Source organism: Mercenaria mercenaria, chromosome 4 (genome assembly GCF_021730395.1).
Source record: "Mercenaria mercenaria strain notata chromosome 4, MADL_Memer_1, whole genome shotgun sequence".
In the NCBI taxonomy this organism is placed as follows: Eukaryota; Metazoa; Mollusca; class Bivalvia; order Venerida; family Veneridae; genus Mercenaria; species Mercenaria mercenaria.
The window spans coordinates 73017855-73033200 of record NC_069364.1 but is presented as its reverse complement, the minus strand read 5'-3'; the positions used below and the strand labels follow the sequence as shown (position 1 = coordinate 73033200).

Sequence of the window (15346 nt, the reverse complement as noted above, 5' to 3'; positions counted from 1 at the left end):
GAAATATACCCCAAGATACTTAAATGATGTAACAATATCGAGCTTAACGTTATTTAAGTAAAAATCATACGTTGTCCCCCTATTTCCCGATTCAAATATCATGACTTTAGTTTTATTTGAATTTATTTTCAAGGACCATCGATTACAATAAGTTTCTAAGTCATTTAACATAAGTTGTAGTGATTCTGGATCTGTCGCAAACAGTGCAGTATCGTCTGCAAACATAATAAGGAAAAACTGGATTTCATTGACACTAATTATCCCATCTAAATTTGAATTTATGTTTTCTTTCATATCATTTACGAAAAATAAAAATAGTAGAGTCGAACTAGGATCTCCTTGTTTCAATCCGATCCCCGATTCGAAAAACTCAGACGTTGTCTTGTGTCTAACACAAAATTTTACGGTTTCATACATAGCTCGAAGAGTTCTAACAAATCTAGAACTGATGCTTTGATGCAGAAGCTTACTTAAAAGAAGCGTCCTATCTATTTTATCATAACATTTTTCAAAATCAATGAAGATGCAGTAAAGTTTTTTGCGGTCACTTAATACTTTTGAAATTAGCGAATGTAATATGAAAATACAATCCACCGTTGACTTGCCTTTCTGAAACCCAAATTGGTTCGGACTGATTTTGTCGTATTTGACAGACCATTTCGTAAGGCGGTTTAGCAAAATTTGAGAATAAATTTTTCCTAAGATATTAATAAGGGTTATTCCTCTGTAGTTTTTTGGGTCATCAGCATTTCCACTTTTAAAAACGGGAACAATTATGCCTTCACCCCAAGATTTTGGATATTCAGCATTCATAAACATCTTGTTAAACAATTTAAGCAGAAAAGGGCTTATCAGATCAAAAGAACACTTAAATAATTCCGCAATTAACTGATCGAGCCCAGGGCTTTTTCCATTGTTTTGGGAAAAGACAGCGTCCTTTAATTCTAACGGAGAAATTTTTACGTCTAATTCTTCATCATATTGGTCGTGTATATCTAAATTTTGTAAATTGGCATTTAGACCCCCGAACAAAGTCTGAAAGTGATTGCTAAGATCGTCTAAATTTAAATTATCTGACTGTATATTCTGCTTTTTGTATTGTTTCTTTATATGTTTCCAGAATTGTTTAGGTTTAGATTTAGCGATATCCGCGATTTTCTTTCCCTCATCAATTTTATACTTTTTCTTTTCGCGGAATTTAACTTTATTATACACTTTCCTTGAGTCAAAGTAATTCTGTCGAAATTGTGCATTATTTTTATTTTTCAAAAATTTGTTTCGTGCGCTGGAAAATTTTTTTCTCGCTTCATAACATTTAGCATTAAACCATTTCTTTTTCTCGTAATTAAGATGCTTTCTTACGTTATTTGAATTCTGTTTATTTAATCTGCCAAACACTGAAAATGCAGTGTCTGTATTAAAGTAGTGAATTGCCCTACGGAGTTATCAATACTGTTATTTTCAATATTTTCACTTAACAATTGAAGCGTGTATTGTTGCTCGGCTAGACGATCAATAAATACTTGACCTTTAGTCTCGTCCCAGACAATACGCATTTCCTCGTGCGCATTATCTGTAGGTAAACACTGTGTAGATGAAATATCAAGAACTACTTTTACAGGTGTATGGTCTGAAAATTCATTCAGCGGAAGGATTTCAAAGTCAGAAATGATATCAATGTCGTTTTATATTTAAGATGAAATAATCAACAACACTATTTCCGTTTCTACTGTGAAAAGTAAAATCTCCTATATTCGCATCTCTTTTTAATCTACCGTTAGCGATAATCATGTTCGTAGATTTACATAAATTCAGTAACCTTGTACCGTTGAAATCTGTCACGTGATCTTTACTTACGCGCGGTGAAATGTGGGTCAAGTTTAACAGCTGATCGCTATCAATATACCTGTCAAAATGTAAATAATCAACCTGATTCGAAGTACGGCTATTAAAATCGCCATTTAAAAAGACCTTGCCTTTATTTTGATATTTTTCAATACCTGTCTCAATAATATCAAAAATAGCTATTTCCTGCCTATTTAATACTTTTGAATTTTGTGGCGGAATATATACATTACAAATAAAAATATCATCTGTCAAATGGAAATGTGACTTAAGTATTTTTATCCATACAACGCCACATGCAAGTTTTTCCACAATCTTAATTTTGTTTCTCAAAAAATGCTTAAAGTATACTGAAATACCACCGCTGTAACGGCCTTTCCTAACGTTCTGTGACTTATTTCCATATAAATGTTCACTATCAAAACCTTTTATTTCTACATTTAAACTAGTTTTCTTTGATAACCATGTTTCTGATGCAATAAATATGTCATGATTATACACTATATCCAAAAAGTCAGGATCACATAATTTTCTGCTCAGTCCATTTACATTCCAGGAGAGAAATTTTAATTGCTTCCCTCGACTTCCCTAATAATTTTGCGTAGTGGCATTCTTTCCAACATATAACTGACCGTTAATGTACAGTTTTTTTCCCGACAAATTTTGTATCATTTCCTTTTTCTGCTTCGGCTTTTTTTACTGAGTAAAGCTCCTTTCTTGCATCTCGCACCTGTTTAGGTTGTTGTATACCGACTCCTACTTTTCGCTCTTTCAGCTGCTCACGCTTATCGAATCCAGCTTTACGGACCTTTTCCCGCTCCAAATAATAATGGAATTTTACCACAATAGGCCGTGGGTTCTTTGCGGTATTATTTCCAATTCTGTGGGCACGATCAAATGTCATATTTGATGCATCAATTTCAAGATTATCCTGACAGAAAACTTTTACTTTTTCAGAACAGTCTTCTTCGCTATCCTCCTTTAGTCCGTAAAACATCAAATTTTCCCGCATTGATCGGGCCTCAAGATCATTCAGTTTATCGTCCATTTTTTCTCGCTCGGCTTCATGCTGCTTTACACTTGTTTCTAAATTTCTACAAGCTTTATGAAGGGTGTGAATTTCTTTTTTAGCTTCTTTCAGCTCATTTTTCTGTAACTCTGCTTCAGAATTTATAAATGAACATGACTGCTCTACCGCATCAACCTGGGTCTCTATTGTATTCAGTTTAACTTCAATTTCCGACACTTTTGCACTTATTCTATTTACTGTTTTTTCAATGTTTTCTATTTTGGGTAGGGACTGCTTCAATGACTTCATATCTTGGATAAGTTCATTGGCCCATGGGGGTGGGATGCTTGGTGGGACACTTGGCACCTGCTGGCACATCTGCCCTTGAGGAGTTTGAGGAATATAAGCAAAAGGCTGTCCAAAATTCATAATCGGTGATGTCATTCCCTGAGACATAATTGCATTATAGTCATAATACGTACTGTTTTGTTGATCAATGTTTGTGCGTTTGTTTACATTCTTCGTCGCTCCATTTACTGAACCGGTTTGACAAGTTTCATTGTCTGATAACAATGGCGAATTTGCCTTACGCTTTGCATTTTTCTGTTGTTTATTTTGTTTCTGTTCTTTTTTACTTGAAATTTTCGGTGGCATCGACAATATCTGTCTACAACATTTACAGTCACTTTAATCCACAAAATTTTTATATCCATCCAACAAAAACACAAAATTTATCCATGTATACATAGTAATAGGAGCGGAAAAATGTGCAGCCCGGTACAGGACTCGAACCTGCGACCTTCTGCTTGCAAGTCAGATGCTCTGCCAACTGAGCTAATCGGACAATCGATATCATAGACCTACTATATACATTATATATACACTGCTACATTCCTCCCTCCTTTTTTTCAAAGACAAACTCAGATTCTTTTGACTAACCCAGCCATTGCTTCACCCTAGCTCTATGATTCCAGGGCTAGTCACCACACTCACGTCACCAATATAATAGGAGCGGAAAAATGTGTAGCCCGATACAGGTCTCGAACCTGTGACCTTCTGCTTGCAAGTCAGATGCTCTACCAACTGAGCTAATCGGACAGTCGATACCATAGACCTATTATATACATTATATACACACTGCTACACATAGTAACCTATAAGACCTGAAATCCCTATAACATTTACTGGGATATTATATGTTTCATATAGTACCCCCACACCAATTTTTACAATTTTACTTAATTTCAGAAATGCTTTAACATTAGAAGAAGAAAATGCCTTATTGAATTAAAACGAGTGTGGTGACTTGTGCTTTTTCTGCTATTGAATGTCTTAGAAACTAATGTTCTTCACGCTCACAAAGTATGAAACAATTCTTTATTGTAGAAAAAATACCATACATTTTTAGACTAATAGGAATGTCTATAAATGTAGTGTTAAACACATTATTAACAATAAAACATTGCACTGACTCAAAACAGTGAATAGATATTAGCACGACACCCATAAAATTTAGTCATCTATAGCCTATAACTCATCCTTTCTTTACCGGATACCGGGAAATATTGCAGATCATTTGGATATACCTTGAGAGATACCTTACGCCATGCTTGTCCGAGATTTTGAAAATGGGCAGTAAACATGTCCTTCAAAAATAATTGTGTACGTTTCGTAACATTCTGTGGAGTTTAGTTGCAAAATATGGGAGGGAATTTCTCGAGAACAGTGGTGAGGAAAGCTGTTAGGCCAATTAAAAATATAAACATTGATGAAAGGGCTCAAAAGGCCGTGGCTAAACATAAAGTGAAGCCGGTTGCTGCACCCCTACATCCTACGACTAAAGACATCATAGAGAGACAAGTTGCAGGTCCGACATAGTATATGCGTTGTAACTGTTAAACATGTTAATATGAAATTAGGTGCTACCTAAAAAGCAGAGCTCCCATGAAAAATCACCAGTGCCCGTTAAAAATTAAAGGAGTGGTGCTGGAATTATCTGGAATTATGGATTCGTTTAGGAAGTTTATGTTCTTTAGAGTGGTGGAACCTATGCTCGCGGTATTCCTATGCTCGCGGTATTTCGATAATTACGCTCTCTGCAGAAGCACTGATAAAAATATTTCACCATGCTATGTTCAACACCGACCAGTGGTGAAATGCATTTGCAATTAACGTAGCGATAGCCGCTCGTGCCGCTCACGTGACGTATACAGCAGCCGATACATTTTACGCAATCTTTATCCGTCGCACAAATCTCACACAAATATGTCAAAATCACTCAACTAAAGTTAGTTTTTTAGAAATTGTGCATTACGTTCAGATATAAGATACATTTAAGAGCAAGATGTGATGAATGTGACGCCTGGCTACACTACGAGTGCCTTTCGAACCATGAAAAGATCGACGTTGATCTTAGTATTTTGACAAAGTCCAAATGGTTATTTCTGAGATGTAGGGAGGAGTAAATTTCCTACACACAAAAGAAGTGTAGAAAACATTAGTGAATTAATCACTGTCGTTGTTTGAATCTTTAATACTTGAACATTCTGTTTTTAAATAACATTATCATACGTCTTTAAGCTTTGTTCTAATAGTGACTCCATTACTATAAGGGAAATATACACATAGAGGCACATACTAAATTTTATCCTCATTTCTTTTGTTTTTCACATAATAAATGAGTAATGTTCTAAATATTATATTCGCATATGCTTGTTTGTTCCTTTTTAGCCTGCTGAATTTTTTTTTCGCCCTTAGTTTAATCGATATAACATACCGCCAGCATGGGTTCCCTTCAGGGCGAATTTTCACCTTTTCACGTATGCCGTGTCGATAGCTCACGAGACGACTAAGTCCCGTGATGACACACATCAACAATATGTTTCGATAAAAGGAGGATAACTTTATGTTTTTGCATAGGCAAGTCGAAATAATAATTTTTTCTTGCTTCTTAAAAAGATTATATATGTACAAAATACCGCGAGCATAGGTTCTGCCACTCTAGATCTATTAAAATTCTTAATGATAATTCATGATTTCTGAATGCATGTTTTAGACTGCATCAAGATTAATTCTCGACATGTGAAAACTCCACAAATATTCTGTATATAATTAAAAGAAAGTTCGGTATAGATTAACATCTGCACCAAGATAAAAAAAAAAAACGTATTTGAATAATTTCTGTTATTCTTATTACAACGTACTGCATCAACAATTTTACATAACTTATTATCATACTGGAAACCAGTCACAAAATGATAACTGCTTCAAATTGAAAAGCTTGAACTTTGAACATTTCAAACCTAACAGAATCTCATTAGGCCAATAGCCAAAGGAATTCTGTGTCTTTGCGTGTGAATGTTGGGCAATGAGGACTTAATGTAAAAAGTTAATGTTCCAATTCCAAAGTTAATAGAAATTAGAATTTACGTAATCCAGGAAATGACTATTGTAATTCTTTTAAATGTCATTATTGTCAAATTTTGGTTCTTTTTGGAAGGAAGAATGTGTCCAACTTTCAGTCAAAAATACTGCTATAACAGACGCCTGGTATGAGAAAATTACAATCATTTACATGACTGTACAAAGCTTGTTTTAAGGATGACTACCCGTAATAGGCCTCAATTTCACCAAAAGTGTACATACAACTTTGAAAATGTCAAACAAAAGAAATACGGTGCATATTGACAAGTTATATAGTGACAGAAGTTCTCAATAAATTTCCTTTAGATTACCTCCCCTGATAATTTTGGGTTTTTATGAATTATCTCCCCTGAAAACTAGAAAAAGGTAATTTTCTCGTTTTCCCTACGGTGAATTTTAGATTTCTTTTTGATATTTGTATCAGAATCATATAATGCAGCTTTCTACCGCAAAATTTTCTCGAAACTCAAGTTCAGATTCTCATAATCAAAGAAATTATATATTTCCCATAGGCATCAATGTTAACTTCAATACCGATTATCTCCCCTAAAAATGATAAAATTCGAAAAATCTCTCGGTGAAATGTTTTTAATTTTGAATGTCTTTAAAATGACTAAATTTCATTTAAATATTACCATCCAGTTACAAGATATGAAATATGGCTATTACACCATGTTATCCTTAAACCCAAAAGTGGTTAATCTTTTAGCACTATAGAATAAGGATGGTAGTAAGAAACTTTTTGATGTTTGTTGATAATTCATCGCCAATTTTTTTAAATTTTTTTTTTGGATAAACTCTGGTCAGTGATTTTCAAGCTAATAATGAAATATATGCGAACAGGGAGAAGAGCATTATTTGCTTTTCACAGTTTAATGGTTGTATATTTTGATCCTAAAGCTTTTCTTTTTCTAAGTTATGTCTACTGACTACTACACAGGCACTACAGTGGAACCTGACATCAAAACTAAACACATGTTGAATTTCACATGAATGACTTTAGTTATACAATATTTTCAAAACTCATAATAATACAAAAAAGAAATGAAATAAAAAAAATAAAAATTAAAAAAAAATCTGGTCCAGATGAGATTCGAACTCACGACCTCTGGATTACAACGCGAACTCGCTAACCACTACACCATTGTGGAGTTATGACGTCATAAGACAAACATAAGTATATATAATAAAGTTCAGTAATGGCAGCGTGACGAAAGTCGTTTCAAAATGAAAATATTGTGTTTTTTTCTTTTTTTCTTCGTAGAAAATGTATTTAGCACTTATTTCTTATTATCAAACGCTCATTTGCATTTTTATTCAATATTCAAAGCAGTAAGCGAGACGCTTTTGTCAACCATAAACAGTAAGCGTCTACTGACGTGTTTACTGATTAATTACTATGTGCATAGTGTACTTGAAAAAATCCGAACAACACCGATTCCAAAAAGTACCACGAATTTTCAACTCGATAGTATACACAGTTAGATCTCTCTGTTCATTTTCTTTTTCATACGTCTAACCGTAATGCGACGCTGTCGGCGCCGCTTTGCGGCGCCGGTAGCTCTGCTATTATCTGTCTGCATATATCTTTAAAAAAATATCATAGAGTCATGAAATCAGGAAGGAATATTATCCAGCATATGAAGACCAATACAAGTTTCCAATACAAGAATTTGTATGCGAGAGTTTTGGGGGGTTTTCACTTTGCTTGACCAGAGTTATGGCCCTTGATTTAGTCAAGGCATTGGCTAGGATTATAGTAGGCCTAATCCTAGCCTCGGATTCTAGGATTATGGACATTCTGTATTCTATAAGAGGCATCAAATATAGGTTAGACATGCATTTATAAATGATGTTGTAAACTTACTTATAAATTTCACTTAAAAAAGCGAGTTTTCATGCCAGCCATATTATTTCATGTTATTAATATGAAATGAGGCGCTGCCTTTCTGATGGGGAAAACCTAGTCATACGGATTCTTTCTTTTTTCTGCATAAATTGTTCTTTCTGATATTTTCAGTTTTGACAGTAAGCCTGATGGTTTTGCTCTTGTTATAAAAATAACAAAGCAAAATGTTTTGTTTAAATCAGACCTGGGGTCAATTACTTTAAAATGTAATTAATTAAATTACAAATACATTGAGAAATGTCCACTTAAATTACAATTACCATTACATGAAATTTAGCAATGTAATTTTTACAGTTACATTCTAAATTATAATTAATTACATTCAGTTACAGTACCAAATGTGGTGCTTCTTACATGAAGTTCTTTACGTTGTACTACATATACATGATCATTCACCTGTAAACTGATCATTTCAGTTATTTCAAAATTGAATTTAAGCTCAAAGTAAAATGTGTGTTTACAGGAGAACATCACTCAGTCTTTGATATTATTGCAAAAGGAGCTAAAAGTTAGCCCTAAATTAATAGTTAATACATTGTCAAGGAGAATTCATTTAGAAGATGCATGTAAAGTCAGGTATTTCTCTGAGGTCTGAATTTCTCTGAAGTTTATGTGATCATGGTTCTGTAATATGTTTCAAATTTAACTGGTATAGCTCAGTATTTAATCATAAATTTACATTTTAAACATATATTTAAAGTTTTATCCTTCACACTACATGTTATCCGAAGGACCACATTGAAAATAAGTTGTAAAACAGTCACGAGCCTAGAAAAACTATGTCACTGAAATTGTAGAATACTCATAATGTCTACAATGATAATTATATTTTTTATCTTGTACGACAGTGGTGTCAAATGCTATGTAGTTAGTATCATTTTATGCAACGAATTTTATCACAGATAAAAAATGATTAAACTAAATGCTAAGCTTTTCAATTTTTGCTCCGATAAGAATATAAATAATAATGATGCATAGAACAGTATCAAATCATAATTTGGTAATTTTCTTCAAAACATAGTCATGATAGTGACGGGATCAAAGATTACCAGTTGGTTCTAATAAAACAATTATATCAGAACAAAGGAGCTATGTCCAAGGGATTAACACCTATCATAATATTCTATTATTTTTCACAGCTATGAAATGCAAATTAGCATGTTAAAGTGAAGTGTCACTGGTAATAAACACATATATACTATTTGTTCAAGAAACTGGATTAGCATGTGCCATGTCTTCTTCTTCTTTATAATCTTCCCTCCAGTAATGGAGGACCGCTATATGCGTGCGCCTTATTTTAAATCCAGTTGAATAGAATATACGTATCACAGCTCTTGACACTATTAATTCCACCACCATAGAATGGAAACAGGAATTTCTGCTCACTATTTATGCTGTAGAATCTTAAATAAAAACCCTGATAGGAACATAAGCTTATGTACAGGTGCAGAAGGGAAGATAGTCCTTGACCCTTTTAATAACATTTACTGCAGTATTTTATAACATTTATTTTATAAGTTTCAGTAAGTTCATTCTTGCTGAATTCAGAGGAAAGTACTGGTATTTTGACATTGTCTGCACAATAGCAGCTTCATTTATGATTTTATTTTAACCAAACTTGCACACAACTTGTATAACCATAAGATCTCGATTCCTTTCTTGAACAGGCCAGATTCCATTATGGGTTCCAGAGTGATGGCCCCTGAAATGGCCAGAATTAGCTATTTTCACCTTGTCTGCACAATAGCAGCTTCATTTATGATTTGAATTTAACCAAACTTGCACAAAACTTGTGTCGCCATAAAATCTCGGTTCCTTTCTTGAACCGGCCAGATCCCATAATGGGTTCTAGAGTTAAGACCCCTGAAAGGGCCAAAATTAGCTATTTTGACCTTGTCTGCACAATAGCAGCTTCATTTATGATTTGATTTTAACCAAACTTGCACACAACTTGTATCACCACAAGATATTGGTTCCTTTCTTGAACAGGCCAGATCCCATCATGGGTTCTGTAGTTATGGCCCCTGATAGTGGGGTTGGGCTTGATTTCCCTATATGGCTATATAGGAAACTTTGAAAATCTTCTTCACAAAAGCTACTGGTCCGTTTTCAAAATAATCTTACACAAATGTGCCTTTGATGACCTTCTACCAAATTCCTTGAGATAATTTTGATTCTTCGAAAAACATGGCGTCCTGCAGGAGACACTCATTATTCCTATATGACCATATAGAAAACTTTAAAATTAAATCTTCTTGTATGAGACTTCTGGCCTGATTTGAGAATAAATTTATCTAAAGTTACTTTAAGAAAATTTCAACTATATTTTCTCATAATTCTTTTTTGAATGATCTTTATTATGATCTTTTGACCTTGAAGACTTGTCCTTAAGTGCAATGATAACAGGTGAGCAATATAGGGCCATCATGGCCCTCTTGTTCTTATTTGTAACATAACATGTCAATATTTTTCTGTTTTTGATAAGAAGATTTTAAAATAATTTTGCACAAATGGTCCTTGTGTGACCCTCGACCAATATTGTTCAAATTATTCCGATTTGTTAAAAAACATGGCCACCACAGGGCGTGGTCACTTTTCATCAACAATTTCTTTAAACAACATCTCCTCCAAAACCACTGAATGGATTTTGATGAAACTTTACACAAACGATCTCTGGGTACCCTTCTTTTAAATTTGTTCAAATGGTTCCGGTTCATTGAACATATGTGTCTTTTTGGGTAAAAATAGGTTTTCAGCTATCACACTTTAAACATCTTTTTCTCTTGAGCTTTGATATTTGGCATGTGATACAAGGGTTTAACTCTCTACCATAATTGACCAAATTATTGCCCTAAGGTCAAAAATAGCCACACCCCTGTATGTGACATGTACTTACTATAGGCTTTTATTTAAAAAACTTTGAAAATATTCTTCTCTGAATGAATAATAGCTAGAGCCTTGATTTTTGGCGTATGATATCAGAGTTGTACTGTCTAACTATTGCCCTAGGTGAAAGAATGTGTGTGACGCTAACGTAGAAAAAACCTATCAATACTTGTACCATTACGCTATACAAACACACTTAAAGCCTTATACACAGGTGAGCTCTTTAGGATCAATGACCCTCTTGTTTTACACTTTCTCTTTTTTCTCCTTATCTACTAAGTACTTGATGGATTTGCTTTAAACTTGAAATAGTTATTCCTTATCATCACCCACATCATATGGCACAATGGCTATAACTCTTGCACCAATATTTCATGAATTATCCCCCCTTTTTACTTAGACTTTCAGGTTAAACTTAAAGCTTTGATGCACAGCCACTTTCACTCTATCTCAGTTATTACTAATGGATTTGATTCAAACATGAAGTAGTTGTTCCACCTTATCACACACATCATATGACACAAGGTGCATAACTCTGGCACCAATTTTTTCATGAATTATGCCCCCTTTTACTTAGAATTTAAGGTTAATTTGATGCATTTTCACTCTATCTCAGTTTTTACGAAATGCATTTGATTCAGACTTGAAGTAGTTGTTCAATATCATCACTCACATCATATAACACAAGGTGCATATAAGTCTTGCACCAATATTTCATGAATTATGCCCCCTTTTTGCTTAGAATTATACTTATATAGTGTTTTGATACACTTTTATCTTTACCTCTCTTATTACTTAATATTTTTGACACAGACTCAAGCTATTTTGCTATATCTTCATCCACCATTGGAGTCATTAAACACTCCAGTGACAGCTCCAGTTTCCTCAGATATGCCCAGTTTCATTTTCCAGCATCAAAATAGTCGAGCGCACTGTCTCCTGTGACAGCTCTTGTTTATGAAACCTGATTTATATTTTTTGGACTATTTGGAGAATATGCTGGTCCTTAGATTTATTTTCATTATGAAAAAGTGGTTTGCATGGCAGCAAATATGAAAAAGTTTTGCCTCTTCTGGTGGTGAAATTTTATTGCCAGACAATAGTCCTGTTTAACCTTTATCAAGCTGGACACAATTGATTCTGCCTTTGCAAACAGTGTTGATCTTGATCATCTTGCACATCTGTGCAGTCTGATCAAGATCTGCACTGTTTGCTATTCAATCAGTATCTTTTTGGTAAGCACCCGTTTTAACAGTTAATGGTACTGTCCAGTTTAAAAGATGGACAAGTTCATTATGAAAATTTAGCAGGGTAAGGGTTAATATACCTTTGAACTGCTCTTTTAAAAAAAAACAAAAAACAGCAACATATAACAGACCTGTTTTCCGCTATTAAACGATCTCAATCCAGATGGAAAATTCAACATACCAGCGCTTGATGAGTCCATGCCATAATGAAATAATCAGCCATGTTTTCTGAATACACACAGGACACACTAGTTTGTCCGGAATTATTTTCTTAAAAGTTGCCTACAGACCTTTAATCAAAGAATATGAAGACTTGAGAAGGTTTGGTTATCAGTGCCCTACATGAAAAATGTCAGCCTGAACCAGACTTTAAAATCTATATGTACCCATCTGTCTTCTTTTACATGTATTTATTTTTTAAGAATAAACATGCATACCTATTTAATACGGCTGAAAATAGTTATATGGATATTTAATATATCTGATGATAAAAAATACATAGTAAAATTTTTTATTTGTTCTCTGTTAATTTAACTGTTCTAAATTTATGATCATAATTTATTATGTTACAGAGCACCCGGAAATAAAGGAGGAAATGGAAAAGCAAGATCCTTCATTGATTGATCGTGTTAATACGTTACATGTGGATATGGTTGAAAAGATGCCACAGGTAACACTGCAGTTACAGTTACAGTTTGTAAATAATAAATGTTATAGATATAGTACAGTTACCAAAACTAACATAATAGAATTAACATTACAGTTTTTAAATAACTATAAGTACAGTTGCAATATGCAAGTGACTACCAAACGAATGTGACAGTAAAGTCACAATATGTAAAAATGACTACCGACCAAATGTGACAGCACAGTCCAAATGAATATGAATATTTTTTGACTTTAGTGTTCATTCAGTAAACTTTCTTTAGTGACAAGGCTGTTGAATAGTAGAGTTGCTGTCCTCTGACATGATGTAAATTTCTGTAAGTATCTGTGTTGCACATCTTGTAAATGTATATAATTCACTTTTAAAAAGGTGTCAAACTTTTCTTCCGATCAAGGTGATTCAAGCAAATATTTTTCTAAGGAATGTGAATAATATGTGATCCGTTCTGTTCTTTTCAGATCAGATCTGTACAACGCCCCTTACCTCAGAGCAGAGAACACATAGAAGATCCACTATTAGCGTTGGAAGAACCACGGAAAATTCCGAAAGGCAAAATTTCCTTTAGACAGTTTGGAACAATTCTTGATAAACACAGTGGTGAACCAAAACTTCACCAAGCAGAAGTTGTTGCTAAAGAATACGAGTTAGACTTACAAGATACAATTAACTTATTGAAATATTTTGAGAAAATTAAGTTAGAAGATTTAGGAGAGGTTGTTGATGTTAAGGAGTTTGGCGCCAAATGGACTTATGATCCAAACAAAGAAAAGAAACCAAAACTAACTTGATGAAGGCTTTTTATAGGAGTTTCTGTCTTTCAGTTATGTTTTTTTCAAGCTGGCACATTGTTAAGTCGAGAACATTAGTGAGACAGTTGTAGATACTGAAACAAAAAATTAGAGGAATTGTTTGGTTTCAGAAAAAATAATGTTGGAATATAGAAATAAAACAGTTTCAGTGTCACTAACACATAATTTTTTATGTTAACATCTGACACTAGACAGTGTTATTATAGGGATTTCAGATGTGCATAAATTGAAAAAAAAAACAGTTGTGTATGTTTTATAAGAACTAAAGGCTCCGTGATGATTTCATTCTTCATGAAAGATCCTTTTTCCTACCAGAGTACTCAATCCGTTGAAATAAAGGGACTGACCTCCAGACTTTGGCTAAAAATTATCTGTCTTTAAATTTGAAATCATATTATTAACATTAGAATAGAGATTTTTGTTTGTAAACTATTTATAAAAAAGCTAAATCATGAGTTAAAAACATGTCTGCGTTGGGAATTGAACCCTGGTCACATCCGCAGTAAAAAGTTTCCTATCATCTTGGCCAATACACGACAGAGAAATAAGTACTTAACGACTGTTTATATACAGTTTTACAAATAAAGCAGTGTAACAAAAGCTTTTCAAATTTGAATGGAAAGTTAGTAAAACAACTTATTCTCATGCATTTCTATATCATATAATCTATCCGCACTAAGCCCTCTTTAGAAAATTTCAAATAAAGCAGTAATTTCCATATATATCTTAAAAAAGAATTTTTGTTGCCATGTGAGTCTACATTTAAAAGAAAAAACTGCTCTTATATTTTTCAAACTACATATATTTTGGTACATATTTCTAGAGTACACCATTTTCTACATTACAATAACAAGTGTTTAATTTCTTGATCATGTCATCATTGTCAGAATTGGTCAGTTATAAGGTAGCAGATTTGTATGGAAGCTTATGTATTTGTATTTGTTTTTTAATGTTGAAATAAATCGAGTGAAAATTCATAATTTTTTGTAATTCTGTCAAGATTTGATATTTGCAAAGATAATTCTTTTTGTGCTCTGTATTACTCCGTATATTTTCAATTAACATTACTGCAGTGGAAGAGTTTGTATTAAAAATGCAAATTAAAGTAGGTATACTGGTTTTATTTTGTTAAGACTGAGAGCCTAATACCTGCCAGTAATAATTCAATACGAAAAAGTCATTTTTAAACCAGTTCGGTGCCTTATTTTACTAAGGTTGAAATTAAACTGAAACAGAGAAGCCTGCAGTTTGTTCTGTAACCTACAGACCAATTGAAATGTCAGTGTTATAAGCAGAGTATAAGACAGCTTGTGCAACTTGACCCTGGTATCTGTGCAACTTGACCCTGGTATCTGTGCAACTTGACCCTGGTATCTGTGCAACTTGACCCTGGTATCTGTGCAACTTGACCCTGGTATCTGTGCAACTTGACCCTGGTATCTGTGCAACTTGACCCTGGTATCTGTGCAACTTGACCCTGGTATCTGTGCAACTTGACCCTGGTATCTGTGCACTTGACCCAGGTATCTGTGCAACTGACCCTGGTATCTG

At 33.7% G+C, this 15346-nt stretch overlaps 1 protein-coding gene across 1 annotated transcript; it reads left to right on the top strand.

The window, feature by feature from the left end:
* Window positions 1-4449: 4449 nt before the first annotated feature.
* On the top strand, window positions 4450-14904 carry LOC123552139 (NADH dehydrogenase [ubiquinone] 1 alpha subcomplex assembly factor 4-like). The gene is made up of 3 exons (XM_045341556.2): window positions 4450-4721; window positions 12892-12989; window positions 13445-14904. The coding sequence occupies exons 1-3, from the start codon at window positions 4556-4558 to the stop codon at window positions 13772-13774; spliced, it is 594 nt and encodes a 197-aa protein (XP_045197491.2). The 5' UTR covers window positions 4450-4555; the 3' UTR covers window positions 13775-14904.
* Window positions 14905-15346: the final 442 nt, after the last annotated feature.

Excerpts from the sequence above, each read along its gene's own strand:
- LOC123552139 (XM_045341556.2), top strand. The coding sequence starts at position 4,556 with ATGGGAGGGAATTTCTCGAGAACAGTGGTGAGGAAAGCTGTTAGGCCA. Across the intron at positions 4,722-12,891 it reads CATAGAGAGACAAGTTGCAG|AGCACCCGGAAATAAAGGAG; the intron begins GTCCGACATAGT and ends ATTATGTTACAG. Across the intron at positions 12,990-13,444 it reads TGGTTGAAAAGATGCCACAG|ATCAGATCTGTACAACGCCC; the intron begins GTAACACTGCAG and ends TGTTCTTTTCAG.